The sequence below is a fragment of the Notothenia rossii genome (genome assembly GCF_949606895.1).
Source record: "Notothenia rossii genome assembly, chromosome: 7".
NCBI lineage: Eukaryota > Metazoa > Chordata > Actinopteri > Perciformes > Nototheniidae > Notothenia > Notothenia rossii.
Genome location: NC_136905.1, coordinates 37,850,626 through 37,874,686, shown reverse-complemented (window position 1 = coordinate 37,874,686; position 24,061 = coordinate 37,850,626). Strand labels below are relative to the sequence as shown.

General features: G+C 40.3%; 1 protein-coding gene across 1 annotated transcript in view; it reads right to left on the bottom strand.

The window, feature by feature from the left end:
* Positions 1 to 24,061, bottom strand: part of ascc3 (activating signal cointegrator 1 complex subunit 3) — a 229,629-nt gene that overhangs the window by 181,019 nt on the left and 24,549 nt on the right. The window contains exons 6-8 of the mRNA XM_079692773.1: positions 7,153 to 7,351; positions 6,409 to 6,544; positions 5,031 to 5,156 (exon numbers count right to left, since the gene is read on the bottom strand). Of these exons, the coding sequence (XP_079548899.1) occupies positions 5,031 to 5,156; positions 6,409 to 6,544; positions 7,153 to 7,351 (461 nt within the window). The remainder of the gene's footprint in view (positions 1 to 5,030; positions 5,157 to 6,408; positions 6,545 to 7,152; positions 7,352 to 24,061) is intronic.

Genomic DNA, 24,061 nt, shown 5'->3' with positions numbered 1-24,061 from the left:
GTAAGAAAAAGGTTGATAAACGCTGTGAGAATGGGTCTGCAGAGAGAATTTCGCCACGATCCCAACTGTCTGTTATCAGCCTGCAGCCAGGGAGGAGAAATCCGCAGAGCTGCCTGCACTGAGTGTGTGTGTGGATTGATCAATTTGGACCAATCAGCGAGGGCTTAACGTAACGGCTCCGCGGACTTAACATAACGGCTCCACGGATTGGCCCATTTAGTTGCGGGTACGTGCTTTCGTAAGCACGTACCCGGAAGAATCAAATGGATGATGACATTTCACCAACGAGGCGTTTTGGGGAGGTCTTTTCTGTGTTAGAGTTTTACTCGCTACAGAGTGTACTTTAAGGGTTTTGACTCTGCACACGGTTTACAGGCAGAAAAACTTTCATAACACACAAGGGGACGGGTAATAACCGGAAAAGCATGACATGGGAGCTTTAACACAAATGTAGAATCTACTTTTCAGTAGGTTCATTTAGTAGTGAGTTACTGTCAGTGATAATTAATTTCAGCACACTTTTCATTCTAAAAGCTGTCCAGTCGCTCAAAGGGCTTCATTTTCAGGGTTTTTAGTATAGAGCGTTTGGTTTTATTGACTGCAATTTAACACAGCCGGAGGAATGGCAAAGAAAGTTGAGGCAATTGATATTAGTTGTTGAATGAAAACATTATTTTTGTTGATAAGAGAGAAAGAAAACCATGCCATAGGAAAGACCTAAGTGTCTAACAGCTTGAAGACCAACTTTGGAGATTTGGAAGAGAAGAGTCATTCATTACTCGCGCTTTTCAACACACCCACGCCCACCATGGCTCTCATGTAGCAGCTTAAGTCCTTTAATCCTTCTCCCTCTACCGACTCTTTCCCTGTGGGAATGTGTCATTTCCTAGAATGCTTTAGCAGCTTGTGTGGATCCCTATCAATTAGTAGTTCAGTAGTGTGTCCTTCAGTTGTGTCCATTCTGCTTTCAGCACGTCAGCAATGTAACAGTATCCAGTGTATGTGTCTGTTCCATCAGCACTACTGAAGTTTGGCACTTGCTCTTACTCACAACACACTTAGTAACATATTTATTCGGATAAATTAGGAAGGCTTTTTACCACAGGACGCCTAGCTCCTGATTCATTAGTTAAAAAGCATCCTAATACATTTCCCACTTTTAATGTTTCACAGAGCTATTAAAAGGCGTACCGAGGCACGCACAGCCCTGCTCCCCATTACAGCTTTCAATAAATGACAATCAGCACTCAGTGTAAACGGGAAGAGGAGGGGGAGGGCGTCAGACTTGTCAGCCAGCATTTCAAAGCCTTCCTAATAGCACGTAAAGACTTATTAGGCATTGTGTGCTGGCGCTTTAGAAGAGTGAGGCACTTTGTTCCAGAGTTGCCCAGGCTTAAGTTAACGAATACAGCCGCTGCTTGACTGAGGCTAATTCACATCGCTCAGCTGAAGAGGATCCATATCAATCTATATCAGTTACACAGGGACTTTCCAAGATGAAGAGAAAACTGCTAACAAGCTAGGGAGAAACTGAGAGCTAAAAAAGAGATAAGCCTTTTCAGAAGGCGAGAGAATACAGAGATGGAGCCGCATAGAATTTACTTCATCTCCTATTCAGATTGTTTGAGTTGCAGTCTTTGCAAGAGAAGCTAGGACAGGGATTCAGTAATGTCTGATAACAGCACAACACTGTTAACTGATATATATCTACAGCAAAATCAATCAATCGTACAGATTTCTGTGATATTTATCATTCCCTTTTCAGGAAATGAGCTCCTCGGAGACGGATCCTAAATCAATCTTAGATATCTTTTTACAAAAAAGACCAAGCAATACCGAAAATGATTTATTTATATCGATCCAAAAGATTGCCCCAATTCCTCAACTGTACTGTGACCCAGGATTGCTACAATACTCATTCGAACAGATAGTAACCTTAAGATTGTACCTAATGTGCAGACCCAATGCAATTGGTAAGTGGAAGACATACTGTATAATAATATGGTGCCGTTTTACAGCTCCAATATGCTCTACCTAGAGTTTCTTTGGTCTGTAGTGGTAATGATGAATATCTAGGAATGTTGGTGCAGTGTCTTGACAACCCTTTCTCTGCTTGAGCTGTACAAGTACAAGAATGTATTTTACTGTGGATGACATTTACATACATTGAGGACTTGAAAGCAAAAGCCTTGAACACGGTTCAGTTACCTGAGTCTGAATCAAAGTGAACCCACTCAGGGTAGCAGCGAGGCCTGGTGGGTGAGGTGGGCTGTTAATAGTCCTAGCAGAGAGACACCTTCACCAAGAAACTGACTGCTGTCTGTTTTTCTGGCTGTTTAGGGAGCGCTCGGTTTGATATGCAACAGCGTTTTTTGTGGGACCCAATTAAACTCCTGGTTTTGATAGGCAGCGAGTGTGTGAGACGTAGCCTGTTGGGGAATTATTTTACTGTCCATCTGTGTGAGGGAGATGGGAGAAAGTGAGAGGAGGAAAAAGCCGAAGCAAGTTTTACGACGGCGGTTTAACCTTCCTGTTGTCCTATTTGACCGGTTCCCCAATGTTTTTATGTCGGGATAAAGGTTTATTTTATAGTAGTGCCAGAAAAATAACATGTTTGCCTACTACGTTTTGGAAAAACAATTATGATCACTTTCATTAGGTTTTGGGTTTTATTCAAATCTGTGGGCTTCTGGGGTCAATTTTGTGAAATCATTCACCGTTTTTTCCTTTTTTAACTCAGAAATGAGGTTTGATTTTGTGTAAATGAGGTCTATTGACCATATATTTCAAAAAGAAGAGTAAAACTTGCATCCCTTTTAAAAGTTGCCTTTAAATGTGTAACATAGATTCGGCTGATTATTTACACTAAATGGTTTTACAAACCAGGAGGATAAAAGTTGATAGGAAGAAAAGGGTAAAAAAGAAACTAGGACAAAATGTGTAGGCCTACTCAATGTTGGCCATTACCTACATCCTACTGAAAGTGAGTGAATGAGCCATGAGTGGAGCCTTAACACTGACACACGTGGTGGAACACATGACCTATGTTAACTTACACCAGGTTCACACAGTGTTGGGTGATTGGGGGACATTTTTCTACTGAGATCATTGCTTTGAGAACAATTCTGACATATATAGTCATCCTCATTAAAAAGCTTAAAAGAGACATAGATGTTAGTATCTCTCTCTGCTTTTATATTTTCTTGCCTCTTCAAAAACCCCAATAAATGCGGGTTGATTAGGAGTTTTTGTCCCAGTGCTCCTTCGAGTCGATATCAGAAATGGGTATTCAATTGAGTAGTAGGCTTAAAGATAGGAATGTAGAAGTCCCAAATTGTTTAAAGTACCTCTCACAAAGGATTTACTTCACATTCTGTCTTCTTTTTAACCAACAAATAGCTAAACTGGTGCATTTGCTGAATTATTTTCACCAGACTCCTGCTGCAGTCGGATAACACAGGTAATACCGACAGAGTCAAACATATGCCAGCTATCGTTTTCTTGATAAGCCTCAACAAAGTGGTCAACGTGAAGACAGCAAAGCACTACATTTAAAACAATGACATTTTGTACATTTCCATCCAATATGGAACTCGCAGGCGTTAGTTTTCTTTATTTTATATCCACAATAACTAACCCTATTCCAAATCATTTATACAAGCTGCTTAATATGACAGTCTGGTAGGAGTGATTCCCTGGAAGCTCCACTTTCATTTACAGTGTCTTTAACTGTACCTGCCAAAGTTGTAAGCACTAGGATCTAAATCAAAAAGAAGGCAGCCATGATTTAGAACACTGCTATATATAATAAATGCTATTTGAATGTACAGCACACGTCTCTGTGGACATGATCAATGGAAAGATTAATGGTGAATTCCTCAAAGATCACTCTGATGAGGATTGAAATTGACAGCCATTTAAGAGACCTCTGCAAAGTGCACACACACACACACACACACACACACACACACACACACACACACACACACACACACACACACACACACACACACACACACACACACACACACACACACACACACACACACACACACACACACACACACACACACACACACACACACACACACACACACACACACACACACACACACACACACATCTTGTTTATTATCACGTCCATTAGCATGAGTGACGGGATGGCTAAGAGAGGGGAGCGGTTACACTAGTCTCCTGCGCTGTGACTAAATACTTCTGAGGTTTAGGGATATTGTGTGCTCGGGCCTTCATCATCAACAGGCCCCGTCCCGAACAGAAGGCTGACCTTTAACACTGCTGCATCTTCACTAGTGCTGCAGTAATGATGGATTACAGAGTCCTCCTCAGCGGACAGGATGGGAGCAGAGCCTTTCAGAGACAATGATGTGTGTGGAGTTTCCTCCAACCTCCTGCCATACTTCTTCCCCTCGGGATGGAGCGGACGCAAATCCTGCTTTTCCAGCCTACTGCCCCCTAATACGGCCCAGTGGGTGCTGTGTAAAGGCTGCGCAGAACGTATGTACCAATAGGAGTGTGGCTTTGTCAGTCAAGGTGTCAGCCAGACTGACGGCTCATTGTGTGGGCTGACAGCCGTCTGAGAGCTATAGCACTTCCATTAAGAAGGAACATCACTCACTGGCCATAACAGCCAAGGCCCTCTCTGCTCACTGGCATGGAGGATAACAGGGACCAACATATACTCGGGCTAACAGCAAACTCTCTGTCAGCTCAACAGACATCTCAGAAAGTCCTATTGTTCATACAGATGTCCCTCAACATGCTGATATGTAGAGCTGGGAAAGCACTGCTTTCATAGGACTACACACACACACACACACACACACACACACACACACACACACACACACACACACACACACACACACACACACACACACACACACACACACACACACACACACACACACACACACACACACACACACACACACACACACACACACACACACACACACACACACACACACACACACACACACACACACACACACACACACACACACTCCTACCTCATCCAGTTCAGAGATGAAGACGGGCTTCTCTTCAAAGCCGATGGGCATGGGATCGTTGGGTGGGATGTCCACCTCTTCATACATCTTAGTGTTGTCTCTGCGGATTCCCTCAGGAAGCATCATCTGAATGTCACAAACACAAAAGAGACTCACAAACTCAGAAATAATTTAACTGGATTCTAATACCACCCTCAGAGTAGGACATTCAAAGTCATTCACTGTTGGAATTCAGCTATAGTCTCATATAAATGTATGTTTATTCCCCATATCGTTATTAGGGCCAGGTACATTTACACATACAAGGAATTTGCTTTGGTGTCTGGTGGCGCAAACATAAACAATCTAAGAAATAAGTCGAAAGAGTAGTTAATATAACGTTAATAAAAAGTAACTATTTAGTATTAAAAAAGAATAAAGACAAGTATTTACACAACATTTACTGTCCATTTAAATACACATAAGAACCTAAAAACACAAAAAACCTAGGACAATGAATTTATGACAATATATTACAAAATCCAGTGTATTATAGTGGAGGGCTCTGAAGACATGTGTGCAGAAATGTGCAAAATGTATTCAGATTTAATATATTATATTACATATAATATATATATTGTCGTCCAGTGATCTAACCGCCTTCTGGAAAAGCTTCACAAGTACGTCGGTACGCAAATACGCTTTGTGACACAAGTGACGGTACGCATTTCAGATTGTTGCCGCGCATGCCTACCAGTTATGTGCACCTAGTACTACAGCTACAGCAAAAGTATTCTCCGTCGGGACTTCCTGCAACAACACCACGCTAACGTGACAAAAGTTTTCAAAACCGTTTCTGGTCTTCTGTATTTCCAGACAAGTGGCTACTGAAATCAATCTTACAAACTGCTGTCTGTGCAATTCTCGGCGCGAGTTGGCGGACTTTATTTTGCTTACTTTAACATCATTTTTCATGGTGGGGCTAAGCCATTTATTGGTATGGGTGTAGCCTACCCCAGCCATACCCTGGCGCTGCCACTGGTGGGATGTATGGGGCGGGCCATTCTGCACATGCGTTAAATGCGTTAAATATTTTAACGCAATTAATTCAAAAAATTAATTACCGCCGTTAACGCGATAATTTTGACAGCATTAATATATATATATATATATATATATATATATATATATATATATATATATATATATGAATCAGTACTTATTTCTAACATTTGTCTAAGTACTGCATCCAAAAGGCAAATCACATAAAACACCATGAATGGACATATTGAATTAAGATCTTAGTGTTTAAGATCTTGCTTTTTTGTCAATCTTTTAGATTGTAAGCAGACTGAAACGTGGAAACTTCAGTCAAACTTCAAAGCAATTCGATGCTCACCTTGGCTCCACCAACAAACGCAGGCGTCTTTGCGGCCTCTGCATGGCAGTCATAGACGTTGGGATATCGGATGCGTTCGTACACTCTCTCTCTGCTCAGTATAGGATCACGCCGTGCAGTCAGCAGCGCCTGCTCCCTGTGTCCGCACACAAGACATATGGACCATAAAAAGAAAAGAAAGTATCTGTAAATTAAAGCTAGGGTAAGAACTTTAAGAGGAAGACAATTCCAAAGTCTCTCAAAGTAAAGGAAGAAAGGAATAATCAAAAATGTCCTTTCACAAACATCAGCAGTGTGTCACATCTGCAGCCACATCGTGAGTCCTCACATGCCTCCACACTTTAGCTTGAGAGCGAGTCGTGCAGTGAGTGATTAAAATGGAGAGGCACAGATGTGTGGCATTATGTTCTGTCCTAAAGTGGCTTACCTCTCTGCTAATCTTTTCCTTCAGACTGGGCTGGATTTGGTCATGCTAAGATTTTTAATTAAACAGATCGCTGCCCTTTTTTTTCATCCCCTGAAATTAAACTTCCAAAAAAACACTATTCTACCAAAGAGGAAAAAAGATCTGACAAGCTGCAGTATGGCTGTGCCTTTTTTTTATTATTTTGTAAAGCTCAAACCTAGTAGTCATGAGAAATGCAGAAGCTTGTCGGTGTTGGTGTGGAGCACAGGTGGAGACGAACAGAGAACAAAGACAAATGAGGGAATAGGACCAAGACGAGGTTTGGAGAGATGATATACCGCTGAGTTCTCATCTCTCGGGGGTCAAAGGTCAGGGCAGCATCTGAGGATTCGCATTCTTCTCCTCCTTTTCCTCTCTTCCTCTCTCTCTTCTCCTCTCTGCGGTACAACTTCATCATCTGTTTCTCCTGCTCTGACTGGATGGTCACCTGGCACGCAAAGGTGGGCTTGGCTTCTCCAATGGCTAATCGGCTCACATCTGGAGGAAATGCATAGAAAATATAAGGCAAAATGTTAATACCTCATATATGTTTCAAGAGAGGATCATTGTAAACGCATTAGGGGTTTAAAGGTTATTGCATTCGCCACAAACCATTAACCAGGACATTCAGTTCAGTTCAAGACTTTCTTCACTTCCCTGTAAAACAATAATGACTTCCAAATGAGCCTAACACACTATAATTATGACCATGTCTTAGTGAGTATAGAACGTTAAAGGTTTTTCTCTGTGGTGTTTTCTTTACTTTTGTTATTGCGGAATTTCCAATAACAGAATGAACATAATATGTACCGCGATTCTATCCTTTCAGCTGCACTACAGAATAACACATTTGTCATTAGAAACACTTTAAACAGAACTTTAAAGGTGGTTTAATACACTTATTATTTAACAACTTACCTTTACACAGATGTTATCGTTTCAATATGATTCTATCAGTTTGTTGTGTTACCTTCTTCAAAACATGTTCAAATGTGAATACTGTAACCTCATTATCTTATCTTTTTGTGTGTGGAAGAGAAAGTCCCTCTGGAGGAACACAGGGACTTTTGCCTTTGCAGACCATTTAAATGCACACCTATAAAACACACTACAGGAGAGGGAGAACCCCAAGAAGCAGAATTGGGCAATGTTTGAAGAGCATCAATTACTAGTTTCAGGACAAGTTATTAATTTCTTCTTCATTTTAATTAATGAGATCTATACTTTATATATATATATATATATATATAGACTTTATATAGATAATATAATATCTTACATTTTAAGAGTTTTCAGACTCTAATGCTCACAGCCTTAAATTGTATTTATAGCTGGGTGGAGGTCAGCTAAAGTCAATAAAGAACAGCCTCATATTGCAGCATAGGGCTGCTCAATTAATCGTATTTTAATCGCATTTAAGATTTTGGCTTGCAACGATTATGAAAACAACATAATCGAAATAAAACGATTATTATTATTATTGGTTTTTCAGTTGAATTATACTCAAAGTTCAGGGTAATCAACTGTTTTTTTCAATAAATGGATGTTTTCAAAGTATATGGATAAACGTTTTTAATAATCGTGATATCAATCATTGACCCAAATAATCGAGATTATGATTTTTGCGATAATCGAGCAGCCCTATTTCAGCAGTAGTCTTGATAGCCCGTTGAAGCGAGAAGCGAGTGCACGTGGCTCTGCATGGGTTAATGTTCCCCATTGCAGCCTCCCTGTTTGGGGCACAACAGCTCAATAAGCTGCAGAATTGCTCTTGAAAACAGATGAGATCAGAAGATTGCAGCGCGGCCCGGGCTGATTGACTGAATGATTTCTTCTTTATCTCGTCTAACGGCTCTACCTGCCGCACAGCCCCCCCTCGTTGTAGCGGCTCCCCTCTTCCTGTCACTCCAGCCTCCCTGCCATTACCTTTCCAACTCCCCTTCCCCTTAACTCTGTCACCCTCTATGCACCAATTCCTCTGTCTCAACCATTCCCTATCCTTTACTCTCCCTCTCTCTGGGAGCCTTGTGCCTGCCTTGTTATGTGTCTCCAGCAGTGATTGCCTCCAAATCTCCAGGATTCTCATTTCCACAAGCGATCATGGTGCCATAATCATTGTGAGGAGCTTCGCCAAAATAGATTTGGTTTGCTTACAAGCTGGTTTCAAGGTGCTTTCACACATTTCTTCATGTTTTTCCACACCTTTTACACAGATATAGGATTTACGAGGGCAATCTTTTTAGATTCAAGTAGTGACTTCATTAACACTGTATTATACAAAAACCGCAAGACCCTCCATGTTATCATTTACCATGAATAAGAGTCTAAGGAAAATCTTTCCTTTGGTAATTGCATGACTTTCAAAAGGAGATACAAATCAAAACTGTTTCAATGTTATACAACACACTTGTGTATAAAATATATACACATATAATGTATTGCATGTGTTTTTCGTTACTTAAACCTCTTATATAATGTGTTATGTTTTTATGTACAGGTAAGCATTTCAATTTTTACCTGCAGCGGTAGTAAATCTGTAAGTAAAAGTTTCTAATTTTGATTGTAAATTCTCTTTTAGAATGAAGGGAAAATCAATAAATGTTGATCAATACATAAGAAAAGGGAATGAGAATAAATAACTAACCTGAATGGTACAGAGCCTCTCGTTATGTAACCTTACAGATATGGTTATAGGAAAAGGCAATATTGCTGTAATCAGCATCACAATATTTACTACGGTTGGCAGATGTAGTATATAGGTAGTAAATAATATATTGTGTATTCCCCCATAAAACAGATCTGTTCCAAAATGTAAAAGGTTCTGTAAGGGTATTCCCTTTAACAAGTTTCATGAACAAGGAGCCAGTATTGTTTTTATAGTTTTATATGAATACATGTCCTTTATCTTTTATTGAGTTGTGTTTAGTAATTATGTGTATCTGTATCTTCACTTCAGCACATACACCTTTGTGTACTACGAAACCACTGCTTAGATTTCAAGAACTGTAAAGATTTGGCAACACCAGAATGTGATGACATGGCTGCAGAGAGCAAAATAGGATGATTATATAACCTACATCAATTATTTAGGGGACTTAGTGTCCAAAGAACAAATTCAGAGTCAATAAATGAATAACGTGAGGTTATGCAACTCTATGAAGAGATTTTATTGGATGACTGTGGTTTTCTTCCCGGTAAACTCAAAATCACTCGAATTAAAAACCAACAACATCATGGTCTTCTACAGAGAAATAACAGACCATAGAATGTCGTAATTGACCAAATAGAATTCAACAAAGCTGTGTAAAAATAGAGGAAATATATATTTGGATGTCAGATATTGGCTGGCAGTCTAATCCCATGGTTTAATTGCAGAATAATCCATATATATATATGCACATTTTGCCTATCATTTCAATATAACAATTAATTCAAATACAGCTTAACTGCTCCAGTGCGAATGATATTTCTGGCATCACAAAGTCATCCCAAGCACAAATCCCCTTATAATTCTGTCTGCTCATAGTATGGTTTTATCATTTCAACATAGCTCTCACCAACACATAAGCCCTATAATTGTGAATAACAATGACAGACCAAATAAATTGCCTTGTTGTTAAACTTGCTTGGCAGTAAGAATGATGCAATGCTCCCAGCATCCTCTGAGTTCTTCTTCTCTGTTAGTTGTCACACTCAGAGTTGTGAGCGGAGTTTGAGCGGCAGAGATGAGCCTCTGTTCTGATCATGGCCTGAGGGAATTGTCTAAAATGCTCAGCAGAGAGGCACTGGCATTATCTCAGTTTTAAATGTATGGCAGAACCATTTGCCATGGTACATCAAGTCAGAGAAACTGATTTCTGAGAAGTTTTCTGCAAATATTCCTCAAACACCTACTGCACTACAAAAACAGAAAAGGGAATATTCTGAAAGACCCATTTAAAGGTATTTGTAAGAGGACTAGACATCAATACTCAAATTTGGACAATGACTCTCCCTGCAACAACACAGTCGACAGACAGAAGTGATGTTGAAGTTAACATATTACTACGATAAATAATAGCTACTTTGCTGAAAGTGTTACTAAAATGATGCAGAATAAAAGGTGTCTAATATTCCCAATCTTTTTACAACTCTAATATTTGGCCCCAACCTTTCAACTCTGTAGAACATACCTGGCTTTTTGCTCCACTTCACTAATAAGGTTCATGAGAACAAGTTGGCATCAGGGATGCAAACACACATATGGTGAAAAAAGAGAGAACTATTGGAAGCCGAAAAGAAACAGCTTAATATACCATCTGACAAAGGCCTGTGCTATAATGCTTCAATGAGCTGGCTATTCTATACTCACATAAGAGACAGAGATGTTAAGTTATAAATCAAGGTTTTTTATTATTATTTACAGGTAGATAATATCAAGGGTGTAACTTTGGTTTAAGAAGTGGGGGGGGACGCAAAACAGGGGGTCCTCCGCAATGAAACATTTTCTCGATTTAATTCCATTTCCTGCCTTTCTACAAATATATTAGGGACTATGGTGTTACAAAATGTGTAGTGTATATAATGAGTGTGCAAACTTATCTAGTATCCCATCATTGTGAACCTGTTTTATTTGTGGGTGGACCTCACATCGTCTAGGGGGGTCCGGGGGCATGCACCCCTGGGAAGATTTGTTTCTTTTAATTGAAGTTAAATGCATCAATCTGGTGCACTTTGAGGGCAAAACTGGGATACAGCTCTCAACACTCATATGAAACAGAACTGTATATATTTCAATAATCAAAAAAACATTAGAATATGCTCACAACCAATAACAAATATTTGATAAACTCCTCTCTCCTATCTTTATCTTACCTACTCAGCATTCTTACTTATTATTTATGCATATGTTACTAATCGCTCCCCTTTTCAACTGTGTTTTTTATTTTTTACTGACCTATAGTACACATTGGAATGATTTTTTTACTTATTTTTTACAACTATATTAAATAGATGGAAATATTTGTTTACATAGATGACCAAACCATTTGAGACCCACTGAGTCAAGTTTACAATCTAATCACTCAGTGAGTCCTTTACCTCACCTAAACTGACGTTATCTCAGCCTCTCAGTCTGAAAGAACTCTCCTTATTGTTTAAACAGCTTCTAATCTCCGTTAGCTCCGAGCTAGCACCAGATGCTAACAACAACCCCCGTAACTGGTGCGCTCTCTCTCTAGCGCTCTCTCGCACTCACACAAAATGCGCTCGTGACACACACCCACCCACCCCCACCCCCACCCCCCCCCACACACACACACACACACACACACACACACACACACACACACACACACACACACACACACACACACACACACACACACACACACACACACACACACACACACACACACACACACACACACACACACACACACACACACACACACACACACACACACACACACACACACACACACACACACACACACACACACACACACACACACACACACACTCCTCCGTGGCGATGACCGCTTGGGGGGGACACAAACGGGATTTTGAAAAGTGGGGGGGACATGTCTCCCTCTCTGTTGGCCGCTTGTTAGCAGACCCTTCACGCGATAGCAGAGCGAACAGGTACAGAAGCCTGTACTACGAAGCCAGATTTTTGGTTAGCGAGGTAACTTCAGGGTTAACTCTGGGTTTCCGGTCCTACGAAGCTGGTTCACTTCTTACCGGGGTAGATCTCCATGGTAACTTATGCTGAACGGCAAACCTACTCCTCAGTGAAAATTTAAAGCTCCGCCTGCTGACCAATCAGAGCTCAGTGTGCGGAGTTTAAAGCTATAGAGTGGCGAAGTCACGCCCATCTACTTCCGGTCCATGGGACCTTATTTCGGAAAATTATGCATTGAAGTTAATGAAGAGAGAAAACGTATCTTTCGATCCCGTTTGAATTGTGCCATGAATTACAAATATGATGTTTGTCAATCTTAAAAAATCATTTCCATGTCAAAAAAGTCACAGTTTGTCGTAAAACTGTTGAAATATAAGACTATGAAAAATACGCAACCAGAAAGACTACAAATCCCAGAGTTGCGTAAGTGATGTCATAACTGTTTTCCTTCACTAAGAGATAGCTAAGATTAGCGCCATATAGATAGAATCTATCTATATGGTGCTGGCCAAGATAAGATAACTTTAAAGGAGACCTATCATGCTATATTTAAATGATATAGTGTATGACCATATCTATATAAGGTATATTTATAAATTTTATTTTTCAAAATACCAAACAGATCATTTTTTAGCTATGCCTCGTTTCGCTCATTTTCGCTCTATTCCAAGCCTGTCTTTGAAAATTCTGAGCCGCAGCTGACCACGCTCCCCTGCAGAAGAGGGGGGCATGAGCCGGCGAGAGTCACGTTACCATGCTTGCTGTGATTACGAGTGTGGAATAAACATGTCATCTCAGAGCAATGCATGTGTTCAAGCATATTATCAATTTGATCCAGAAACTGACCCTGAAGCAGCGGAGGTTTTGGTGGAGGTGCAAACATCTCGGTTGCAGCAGGACATTTCTGAATGGTTAGTTGACAAGCTGTTGTCCCTATTTATTTGACTCTGTTTGTTACGATGCTTGCTACTTATTCTATTCATATTTTGGCAAATTAGCAAGAATGCAATGTGTACAGTTTGTAACTTAAGAGTTTGACCCAGCAATAAGTCTCTGAAAGGTGGGGAAAGCTTGTGTGGATAGAGGCAGATCGCAGCGGCAGGCAGGCAGAGAGGAGCTGGCTGCGATACACACCCCCCCCCCCCCCCCCCCCCCACAGAGCGCACCCAGAGGACAGGCTGCGTCAACCCACTTTGTAAGGAATCCTGGGTACGTGAGTGTTAAAAGTGCATTAAACTGTTTTAATCTGACAGCCGCCGATGTGCACGGAAGTCTGTCCGTTTCGTTAACATTTGAATAGCCAAATGAACGGAAATCCGTCCTATATGCGAATGAGAGGTTTGGCAATGCACGTGGCCGTGGCTCATTCCCCTGATAGGTGGAGAGTTTACCAATAAGCGGAGCACCTGTTTGTGACGTAGAAAAGTGTTGAAATCTGGATCCGTTTTTTTCAGATCCCCTTTTTTAGAGATTTGGCTAAGGAGGAAAAAAGAGAGGGTTGTGTTTTGTGACACTTGGTGAGTTCCCTGGAACACCGGGGACACATATTCATGTATAAAAGATGTACAAAGGTGCATTTTGCATGATAGGTCCCCTTTAACAAGATGCCTGTGTGCTTAGTACCAGGTTGTTATCATACCAGCAATGGGTCTTGCTCGTTTTTTCACTTCCCGTCTGATGAAAGGACCAGGAGTGGCTGGATCAAGTTAGCTACCTAGCTAGTAACTAGCACGTTAGTTAGCATTACAGCCTTGTCATTTTTATTAGCCTTAACATGAAGTAACATTAAGTAACCCAACATGTTAAACAGTAAGAGCAGTAGTCATATTTCGTGAACCCTTTAAAGAGTACTGTCACACCGGTGTGATCATTCTATAATACACAATTTAAGCCCGGGGAGAAATGCTAACGCTACATTAGCATCTGTGATCTTTCCTAATTCACGCTATCTGCACAAATGGTTGAAATTAAACATTAAAAAGACCAGGCAGTTCAGAGAGAATCAAAGGAAGGCAGGCAGGCGGGCAGGCAGCTTTGCATGACATTCTTCTGGATGTGTTTCATTGTGGTGATAGTGAGGGTAGTCAATGGTTTTGTTGACAAGACAGTAGTGACGGCCATCTTGGTGACGTGTGTTGTTCTGCTAGACCGGAGATGTAGTTCATTCAGCGTTTCACACAAACAAATGTGTTACTTCACAGTTTTAAGACACATTTTTATTTTTTTGACTTGCAAAATTATCTTTTTAATTGACAAACATATGTGTAATTCGTGGCACAATTCAAACGGGATCGAAAGATAATCTTTCTCTCTCCATTGACATCAATACATAATTTTTCCGAAATAAGGTCCCATGGAGGTCCACCGGAAGGGGAGGGACTTCGCCAGTCTATTAAGTCATATTAAACAGGGTTTGACAGTAACAGTTGCCAGGTTGGCAACATGGATGTATAATAAGAACTGGATACAGCGTGGGAGGCGGAGCCTCATTCATTCCTATGAGAGTTGCTCATCGGCGCATGATGATAAAATGGCCCAACTTTTGAGAGAGCGAAACGTCACAGATTACCCGGCATGCCTGAGAAGTACCCGTATGTGCGCTCATAGCGCATGCGCAACTTTAACCAAAATGCTCGTTCACATCAAGCACGTCAATTTGCGTACACGTAACAGCACCGCACATTCATGACAGCATGGTAATGGCTTGTTTTTATGATGGATTTTATATTAACGAGGCGGCAGTTAGCAGCTAGCGGCTAGCTAGTAATTATGCTAATGTGCAAATCAATCGTTATGTACTTATATTACGCTGTAACAGGATCTAGTGATATCCAAGCAACAGAGCTTCATTTAGCATGAAAGAATGATTGCACTGTATGTATATATATATATGTATATTAATATATATTAGGGCCGGGACTTTAACGCGTTAATTAAGATTAATTAATTACACAAAAATTAACGCATTTTAATCGCATTTATTTTTGCACTGCGGAACGTTTCTCACTGGATGAGTTTCAGGCGTACCGATTATACTGGAGTACCAACTAACGTTCATGACTTCAGACAACAACAAACCACAGTGAACAATAGTCAAACATGAACGAAGAAGCTGATGAGACCGCTTTGGTTGGCCCCATGGATGGGAAATTTTGTTTTAAAAAAACGGACGGATGGAAGCGTCAATAAGAGCACAGTTGTTTGCAAATTATGCAAAAAGGAATTTGCATATCACCGCAGCACATCAAGCCTCAAGTATCACCTCAATGCAAAACATATAGCAGCTAGCGTGGACGTTAGCCCGACTCCGAGTACAAGGACCCACACCCAACCCACACTCAACCAGATTACTGGTTTCAGGGCCAGGATAACTAAGTCCACGTCTGAAAAAATAACCAACTTCCTGGCTCACTGGATTGCACTCGACTGTAGACCTCTTGGAGTGGTAGAACATAAGGGGCTGCAAAAGGTACTACAGATTGCATCGTCTGACACAACATATGAGCTGCCATGCAGAAAGACAGTGACAAAAAGAATCCAGCAGCTTTATTACAATGAAAAGGAAGATAAAGAGAATTTATTGGAGAAAGCCGAATGTGTTGCCCTGACTGGGGATAATTGGACCTCGGTAAGCAATTCAAATTACCTCGGTGTGACGGCACACTTTATTGACATCAAGTGGCGTCTTCACTCATTTGCATTGACCATCCAGAATACCACCACTAGGCACTTTGCTGAAAACGTGGCAGAAGATTTTGAGTCTGTGGCAGAGGCCTGGGAAGTCACACAAAAAGTCACCACAATCGGAACAGACAGTGTCCAAACCATGACCGCTGCAATGAGACTGCTCACATTCCAGCACATGCCGTGTGTTGCTTACGTGTTGCAAAGGACCATCACAGTTTGCCTTGCTGACAGCGGGTTCAAAGGCACATTGGCAAGATGTCGTAAGATAGTGGGGCATTTTAAACACAGCCCCTCAAACACAGAGGAACTGCACAAGGAGCAAACAGAACTAGAACAAGACAAAGAGCCACTGATACAGGATGTTTCCACAAGGTGGAATTCAACAATGTTTATGATCTCTCGTCTGCTGAAGAACCAAGAGGCTGTGAAGGCTACTCTAGCCAGACAGAAGCACAAGCTCACCATGTTGACTACAGCAGAGTGGGACAGACTGCAGAGGCTCAAGACCCTCCTTAAACCATGCAGGTAAACACCCATCAACTGTTTTATTAATGGGTTTCATTCATCATTGCTGTCCCTTGAAAAACGTTGTGAATTGACTATGATAGTGCAGTATAAATTAAATTGCATTTCCAAAATGTATTGTACTGAATATCAATATCACTATGACTATAGTATAAAGTTGCTAATGTTTTTAATCTACTATTAATTGGTACAATAATAAATCACTTTCCTAAACTATCCACTGCAGATATCGTATGTGACTGAGCTCCTTGGGGGTGAGACTTATGTCTCGTATTCTGTTGTGTTACCTGCTCTCCGCCACCTGACCCGCACCATGGAGGTCTCAGATGACGACCCAGCCTATGTGGTGAGGTTCAAGGCTGCCTTTAAAAAGGACCTGTCTCAACGCCAAGATGCACTCAACCATGGATGGCTCAGGGTGGCTTCAGCATTCGACCCGCGCTTTAAGGAACATGTGTAATGGTTTTCTTTGTTTTTCTCTTTTCTTGCTTTTTGACCTCCTTTCCGCTGCCCCCCCTCTTTCTTTCTATGGAATAACAATATGATGGGAACCATGTACGAAAATGAATTTCACCCAACTTTTTACTCTGTAAATCTGTGATGTGACAATAAACCTGATTCTGATTCTGATTCTAAGGACCTAAAGTGTCTACCAAGAGGAGAGCTAGGAGGCGTGTGGACCAGCGTTGAGGCACTGCTGCGAAAAGAACCAGAAAGAGCCACTCCAGATCCCATAGAGGAGCCAGCAAGGAAGAGGAGCCTCCTGCTGTTTAATTCAGACTCTGAATCAGAGGATGAAGAGGGGCCCAACGGGGCTCTGGGCCGCTACAGGGCAGAGCCCACCATCAGTGAGACAGACTGCCCACTGCAGTGGTGGTCCACTCATGAGGGGGCCCATCCACAGCTTTCTGCCCTGGCCCGCAAGTATCTGGGCAGCCCTGCCACTTCTGTCCCTTGCGAGAGACTTTTCTCACTGGCTGGTAACATAGTTCAAAAGAAGAGGGCAGCCTTGAGCTCTGAAAATGTGAACAGGATAGTTTGTCTCAGCAACTGGCTGAAAGAGAAGAAGCAGAAGAAGTAGTCTTAGAGGTATCCTGAGGCCAATGGGCTTGTTACTGAAATGTTGATCAAACAGTGGCCTATGCAACAGAGAGATTTTATTTTTCATCAGGATATTGGAAGAATAGGAGGGATTGAGGTCAATCACTGGCACATTTTTATTTTATTTTAAAATGGTACACTTTATGTTGAACTATTTATTATGTTGTTGGTGCAACTGGCACTTTATGTTGAACTGTTTATTGTTTTGGCCAAGGTTATTGAGAGTTGGACTGAAATTGATTAGATTTTTTAAATCAACTGTTGGTAAATCAACAAAGTCTGTTATGGCCTCTGAAGCAACAGAGAGTTGTTTTCTAATAGTCAGGGTTTCCAATGTTCTGAATGTACTTGAAAGTATTGTGTTTTACTTAAAAAACAAAGTGTTATAGTTTACAGAAGGTCTACCTACCTATAGGCTACCTGAATCTCTGAAATGTACTATATTCCTAAATATGCTATTGCTACACTTTATGGCAAAAATTGCACTTTTCTGTTGGTCTTGGTTAAGTCGCACCTTGAAAGAAAATAAAAAAGTGTTGTTGCTTAAGCTTATGTATTCAGTCATTATTCAATAGTATACTAAAATCCATGTGAAAAAAATTGCTTCTCACTGTTCTCAGGTCAAATATTTATATGTGATTAAAAATGAGATTCATTTCGATTAATTAATTACAAAGCCTCAAATTAATTAGATTCATTTTTTTAATCGAGCCCCGGCCCTAATATATATATATATATATATACAGTGTAATAAGCTTCTTAGTGCAATAAGAAGCTACAGGGACGTTAATCTAACGTCAGTAATATTAACTTTATTTAATACGACATTTACGTTACAAGATTTAATCATACAGCCCATGTAGTATAATATTTTACAAATGATGAATTACAGCAAACATGTGCAATATATCCATTATTACAGCTCTGTGGGATGGCAGTGAAACGATAAGGGTCCGTTGTTATTGTGCATCCATGGGTAAAGATAAACGCATGTAGTGCTGAACCTGCTGAACACGTAACATGAACGTGCCGGGCGGCGCGGTCTCGTGGGTTAGATGCACGTTCATAATGCAGAGGGATATAACTCTCAGAATAACGTTATTAGCACATTTTTACAACTTGAGGAACAATTTTTTTTAATAAGGGCTATACAAGTGTTCATACTGGGTGGTTTATTTAGTTTAAAAAAAATTATCCAACGATTTACAGACCATTCTTTCCCCATGTAAGTCAATGGGAAAAAGTGTTTCCGGGCCCAGCAACCTAAAGGAAGTGTAGTACCGCCGTTTGGCCACAACGAATATTCTACTCAAAGTCCGGCGCACTTCATGGGGGCTTGGTTGGCAACCATTCAGAAAAAATTTCAACCACTTCTTGGCCTTTGGTTGCCATCAGTGGCAACCAGTTTTTAACATAAAGAAACAAGGACAGCAAACACCAAAATGTGCACCCCAAAATAGATAAATGTTAATTATTTGTTGTATTCAGAGAGTGATATTTAATTATTGTTGTGACCAGTCGGAACCTGATACTTAAGTTGCACGTCCATTGGTGTGATTACAGAGCCAAAAAGTGATGTGCGTTTACTCGCGTGCGCGGTGCGTCGTGTGTTTGTTTTACAAAAAATGGCGAAGCAAATTAAGTTGTTTGACTGTGTGGGGTAAAAAGTTCGGCCAACCCGTCAACATCTCAAACGAATGTTCAAAGTGATTCAACTGATAAAGCGCAAGGTGAATCCGAACGAAAAGCAAAGAGGAATGTTGTCCATTCACTTCCGATAAGGTTCCTTCAAAATAAGAGTCCCGATCTTATTACTACCAAAATAAAAGTGCAAAGCGAAACTTTACCATAGGAAAATATTGGCATACAAATATAATCACTTCTATAAAAAGGTAACACATTTTAAATATAGTTAGACATATTAAAGGTCATTTACAGCATTAATAATTAATATCTCATTCTTAACTGTGAATGGTTTTCATTTATTTAACATTAGAAATGTATTAGTCTGGCCAATGACAGAACCACAATCCAAGACTTCAATGCTGAAGGGCCAATGGACCTATGGTGGGAATCAGCACAAAGGTCAAGAAAACCCACATTTGAAAGGAAGACAACGGATGACCAAGGAACTAGTGACTTGCTCAATTCCTTTTTGGGGGATCTGTGAAGAACATGCAACAGCTGCACTACTGATGTTTTGTATACGAGCAATTGAGGATGGACAAGTTTACTACCACTTTAGTTTCAAATAATTGTGTTAATTACTTATTGTAAAGCATTTGAACATGCTTTTGTGTCACATGTTCATTATTAAGTTGAAGTATAACTGTATAGTATCTTAATTATTTAAAATATAAGGTGACTAAAAATGGCAACCGTATTTTCAGTTTTGGCAACCAAAAGCTGATGCCTGGTTGCCAGCCTGGCAACCACTTTTAAAAGTTAGCGTTGAGCCCTGTTAAAGTATAAAGGAAATACAGAAAAACAGCCGTTGCAGGAAAGACGGCTGGCAAAAATCAACCGACTGTCTGAATGTGAAAATTAATAGAATATCACCTCCCATCTTCAGAGCAATCTGACTAATATAACATTAGCGTTTAGAAAGCTTACTTAAATATCTGCCACAACATAATGAACCGGATCAAAGTAACATTACGTACAGTCCGCGGCACTGTGAGTGGAGACGTCGATGTATGCCATTATCATTCATATCACATCATAATGTATCATATATTTCCTTATCTGAGTCAGCTTCTTGAGCCGTATCTGGCCGTGCAACACTTATATGTATGCATACAGTATGTATACTGTATGCAGAAGTATTATTTTAAGCAACACATTAAGTTGACGAAACACTCAAGTCTAAAGTAATTAAAGTCAGATCCACTCGTGTCTTTGACGGTGCAGTGATATCATAAACCTTTTAATGTATGCATTCAAACACTTTTTTTTTTAGCAGCTGTTCTGTATTCCCCTTGCAGGTACAACTATGTGGCTTTTATCCTGGATAAAGTGTTTAAGTCATGGATGTTTAAAGTTTAACGTCTAATATTAGAGTTTACTTTTCATTCAGGAAGTATACGCTGCGCTGTCAGTACGCTTGTCAATGTTTGTGATTGGTCAAATGTTGCTAACCCCGCCCCTTTCATGTGAACCTGCACTCAGCCGGACAGAGAAACCCTGGCTTGAGTTACCGAGTTGATAACCAGCGTCGTAGGACCGCTTTGCGAGATCGCGTTTGTTAGAGTTAGTTAAGCCAGATAACTCAAACATATCCAGGGTATGTTGAACTGGATTCGTAGTACAGGCCTCAGGAGGCGTAGAGCGAGGGACCATTGTCCACTAGTTAATCGATCGTAGATGGCGTCGTGCTTGAGGACGGATACATAAATATGCTTTGGTGGCCGTTAATATACCTGGGCGCCCGCCCAAGTAAAGTCTATGTGTGGGAAACCCTGGTTATGGTATGACGTCTTCGCAAAAGGTGTCAGTAATGTTTTGAAGTTGACCCCCCCCCCCAAACGAAAACTCTTCGGTTCTCCACGAATTACACAAGTCACCCAAATCAGCGTTAAAAAAGCGGGAGGCACCCGAAAAGCAACTAATTTGCATGCATGTGGCATGAAACATAAAACTAGAATAGAGACAGCTAGTAGAGATGAAGAGATAACAAGTTTCATGGAGCAGCGTGAAACTGTAAAGAAAAAAGGATATATCATCTCTCATCTTACACATAGTTTTTAGATCCATTGTTCATATACACGGTGCGTAGTAATCAGCAGCGAACCGCTTCAACACGTGTACTTCAGTTTATTCACAGCATTATATTTTGTTATTCTACAGTATTGTATACAACCCAATTTGTGTTCTTTGAAATTGAAAAAGATATTGCATTGTGTTTGTTACTTTCGTTGCAGTTGTATATGTCTTAAGTGTAATTTGGCTTTGCTTCTTATTTTGTATGGACATGCTTTTATTTTGAAGGAGAGTTAGCGCTGTTGACAGGACAGAGCTATGGAAACAACATGACATTAAAGGAGAAAAGTCATATCTACATATAAAGACGGAGAAAGTAAACGATACAGTTTATGGTTAAGTGTTAGCACCCCCCGAAGAGGCACAAGCTCTTACGTTGATATTGGAGATTTTAATAAATTCAATTTGGCAGCCGCAGTGCAGCGCGGCTGCCAAATATCCGAATAACAAAATTGAAACCCAAATAGTACTCCAATGAACGAATATTCGGAAATTCGGGTACAGCCCTACTGCAAAGGCAAAAATCCCTGTGTTCCCTCCAGAGGGAGTTTCAATCTCACACACTCCCCCCCTTCCTGAAACGCCTCCATTGGTTTCCATTGTTTACTTCTGTAACAACATCACTATGTAACACTGCACTTATATTCGCTAGCGCTCAAACACATTGTAAGTGATAGGCTAAGGGGTGGGAAAAGAGGTTGACCAATCACATCAGAGCCGGCCAGCTAACCAATCAGAGCTGACTGGCCTCTGGTTTCAGACAGAGGGTGAAAAGAGGTGCTGCAGCACAGAAAGTGATAACAATAAATAGCTTTTTGAACATTAAAGCATGGAGACATGTCCCAGTAGAGACACTAAATACTAATATGGACCTGACAATGAAATTAATAGAGCACCCTCTAAATATGAGATACAGTATGTTTAAACATTTTTTTATCTGTTGATATTTTCTCCTAAAAAACACGGCCTGCAGCAATTTTTATTATCAATCAACAAGCCAATTCTTTTACAATAAATCATTTAATAACTTACCTATAAAGCACCAGATAATAGTGAAAAATAGGAGATGATGTCTCTCATCTACAAATATATATATAATAACAATAATATATATCAATATACCAGAATATTCAGTTTAAAGTAATTGAAACTACCTATCACCCTCTCTATTTCCATTGAATGTAGAAGACTAAAGGTTCAGTTTTCTTTAGTGGCTCTGTCTACACTGTCATTAAGAGAAACCTGATATTAGAATTAGGGCACCGGCGTTAAGGGGCAGTCATAAATATTATAATTAATTGCAGTATGGCCATCTGTTAGCATGCTTTCAATAGCCCTTGATATATCCAGCACCTGTTAAAACCTGTTGTATGTGAACATGTCTCTCTAATTGTCCATTCTTCATGGCTGTGGCTCTATCAGCTGTTGGATTGTGGAAAAGAGCCACGTCGAGAGTCTGTTCTTTGATAAACTTTCAAGTGCCAAGCTGCAAACTGCAATTTAAAAGCTAATCAGCAAGAGACAGGCATTCCCACAAAATCCCACTCTTCCTGATGGCATGCAAATAGTGGAACGTTTAATCAGCCTTTTTTAACCCCTACTGACTTCACCCTCAGTCGTCAAGGCAACACTAATCTCAAAAGCTGTCTGGAAAGTGAAATGTTAACGCTTATCAAAAGTTTTTCTCAATGGGAATAACATCAGTGGAGGTTTGATGCAGTATGGGCGTGACTATACAACTGCAGTTTTTGGACTAAACACTTTTATTGTCCGATATATTCCACAGAAACAGTTAACCAAATATTTGCTGAGAGAAGTTTTATAAAAGTGAACGTGTTCCTTGCATCTAAACTGCAGCTTCTCTTTGATATAAACTTAGGTAAGCTTAAACGGTAATGCAACAAGGGCAAACAAGTGCTTGAAGTTTCCTTAGCAACACATTTAAATGTAGCACAGCATTTATTTTTGTTGGCCTTATACACAGCTACAAATCGTTCCTTTAATTTAAATGGTATACATTTTGTCTGTTTGCGGCACGTCTAATTAGGAAAAAATAACAACTATATAGATATCTAAAACAGACAATAAAGCTATTTTACTAAAGGGGATAAAGTTATGTCAACAAAATCGGACAGGCGTAACGCTGTAATTTCTTGTGACAAAGACCTACAGTATATAAACAGTTATATCTGTTGTAAACTCATATTGGTTTATGTGTTGGTCAAGCAGATTATTCTGTTTAAGATTAAGCCACTCACTGTGTGTATCAGGGGACCTGGGGCCTCATTTATAAAGGGATATACGCTCAAAAAATGGCGTACGCCAGTTTCTACGCAATGTTTGCGATTTATAAAATACTAACTTGACGGGAAAATGTGTGGTCCTCTTCGCAAACTCTAACCTATGCGTACGCACTAAGCACAACAACGGGAGAGACGAAAAACTGCGACACTGTTGGCAGAAGGAAGAATGGA